Genomic DNA, 2,150 nt, shown 5'->3' with positions numbered 1-2,150 from the left:
TGCATTTCCCATAGTCTTGTCTGTTTCATCACTGCTCATTGCACTCAGCTGTCCGTGGTTACTAATCATTGCACTCAGCCAATTCCCCGTTAGCATTGTCATTTCTCTGTGTATAAATACCCCGGTTGTTCTGTCATTGTCACGGAGTCCTTGTTGAATGTCACCCTGTGTTTTCCTGGTTCCCTGGTTTCTCGTGTTTCTGGATGTTGTCTATGTTTCTTGTTTTGGACGGATTACCTGGATGTTGACCTTTGCCTGGATGTTTTCTGATTTTGGATCACCCAATAAAAGCGCTGTCTTCAGTGCAATAGAAATAGTTCTTTATTTTATGTGGCCGCAGCTTGTTGACAAGTTATATCACTGTTATGCCGAAGAATCTTCAAATATTCTTGCTTTCTAGTAATCTGCTTATTTCCATTTGAGGTGCTACTTTTTTATTATTTACTTCAGTGAATTGTTTTATGTGCAGACATATTGCTTAATACATCCACCTTATCATATTAAGTAATTAGAACATACACTTGAAATGATGAAAAAAAAAAAAAAATCAAAACAAATCAACAGTAATCATTATTAATTTAGGGTACACTAACGGCACATTATGCCCTTGTTAATTATGCAGACTGTTATCACATATTTATCTGGTCTATATTTGTATTTATGCATGTCTGTACATAACCTGCTTTGCCACATATGCCTTAACACACAAGGAATTCTTAGAAAGAAATTAAAATAAATATTGAAGTGCATTTTATATTTAAAATTTGGATTCAAAGAAAATGTTCACATCATTACAGTGCTTTTCTTGTATAAATATGTAAATTCATTAAAATCAGCTAGAATTAACTTTATTTCTGCATAGTTTTAACATTCTTTGTCTTATTTCCTTGGCCTGTAAACCATATATTATGGGGTTTAATACTGGTGGTATAACATGGAACATTACATTCCCAAACTTCCTATTTTCAGCATACTCAGAGAAGCGATGAAGGAAAATTGGGACAAAACCAGAGATAAGTAAGATTACATAAACAGTCAAATGAGTGCTGCAAGTTTTTATGGCTTTGCTGTTGGTCGCTTTGTTTTTGCTTTTTAAACATACCATTGCTATTCTGAGATATGTCATTAACACCCACCCCAATGAAGCGGTAAGTAAAACCACAGTAAAAGTTAATCCATATACATTATTAATCACTGTATTTTCACAAGACAATTTAAAAAGTGAAGCATTATCACACAAGTGGTTTGGAATAAATGATCTGCAGTGAGAAAGACGCACACTGAGGCCAATCAAAATTCCCACTGGCAATATTGCAGCAGCCCAAGCTCCTGTTGACAGTTTAACCATCATTTTATTGGTCATTATAGTTGGGTATCGCAGTGGATTGCATATGGCCACATATCTGTCAAAGGCCATAATCATTAGAATTGTGTGGGAAGTTGTTCCATATAAATGTTCAAAAAAAGCTTGGAAAACACATTCCACATATGTAATGTAGCGCTCAGAGGGGTCTGTTAATAAGTCCTTCAGTAAGCGTGGTATGAGGACATTTGCTCCAATTACATCACTCACTGGCAAGTGACAGAAAAGAATGTGCATAGGCTGGTGTAAACTTTTTTCTGCAGAGATCTGAATCAAAATCCCAATGTTGGACACCATTGTAAAGACATAAGCAATCAATAGAAAGATGAAGGTCAGCTGGCTGGACTGATGTGTAATTTGCAGTCCCTCCACTAAAAGTACACTGTATCTGAATGTCAGGTTGTCCATTTGAAACCTGAACTAAACATACAGATAAAGTGGTTATATTAACAGCATAATAAAAGGAATTTGATCTTGTTTTGTCTTTTACACTAGCCTACAGAACCCAATAAATACCATCATTGTTCAATTATGTATTAAGTCAGAGTTTAGTATTGTGAAAGTCTGATAATAAAAAAAAAGACCTGAAATACCTACCAGGGAATTTACTAGGGAAGATGGTTGTATTAGCTGCAGAGTTGTCTCACCACTTTTTTATATGGATTATAAATTTAATTATTGCACCCTCTCCTACTCACTGTGGTTTATTTATACTCACAATATTCAAGATCACAACCTGCTTACTCTGAATAATGTTTAGTTTGTTTGCCCATTTTTATGTCTTTAA

General features: G+C 34.9%; 1 protein-coding gene across 1 annotated transcript; it reads right to left on the bottom strand.

The window, feature by feature from the left end:
- Window positions 1-832: 832 nt before the first annotated feature.
- LOC109087114 (olfactory receptor 52N2-like) lies at window positions 833-1,777 on the bottom strand. Its single transcript, XM_042748179.1, has one exon. The coding sequence runs from the start codon at window positions 1,769-1,771 to the stop codon at window positions 833-835; it is 939 nt and encodes a 312-aa protein (XP_042604113.1). The 5' UTR covers window positions 1,772-1,777.
- Between the last annotated feature and the right edge of the window lie 373 nt (window positions 1,778-2,150).

This window comes from Cyprinus carpio, chromosome B21 (genome assembly GCF_018340385.1).
Source record: "Cyprinus carpio isolate SPL01 chromosome B21, ASM1834038v1, whole genome shotgun sequence".
NCBI lineage: Eukaryota > Metazoa > Chordata > Actinopteri > Cypriniformes > Cyprinidae > Cyprinus > Cyprinus carpio.
Note: the sequence above shows the minus strand (reverse complement) of the source record. Positions and strands in the feature narration are given on the sequence as shown.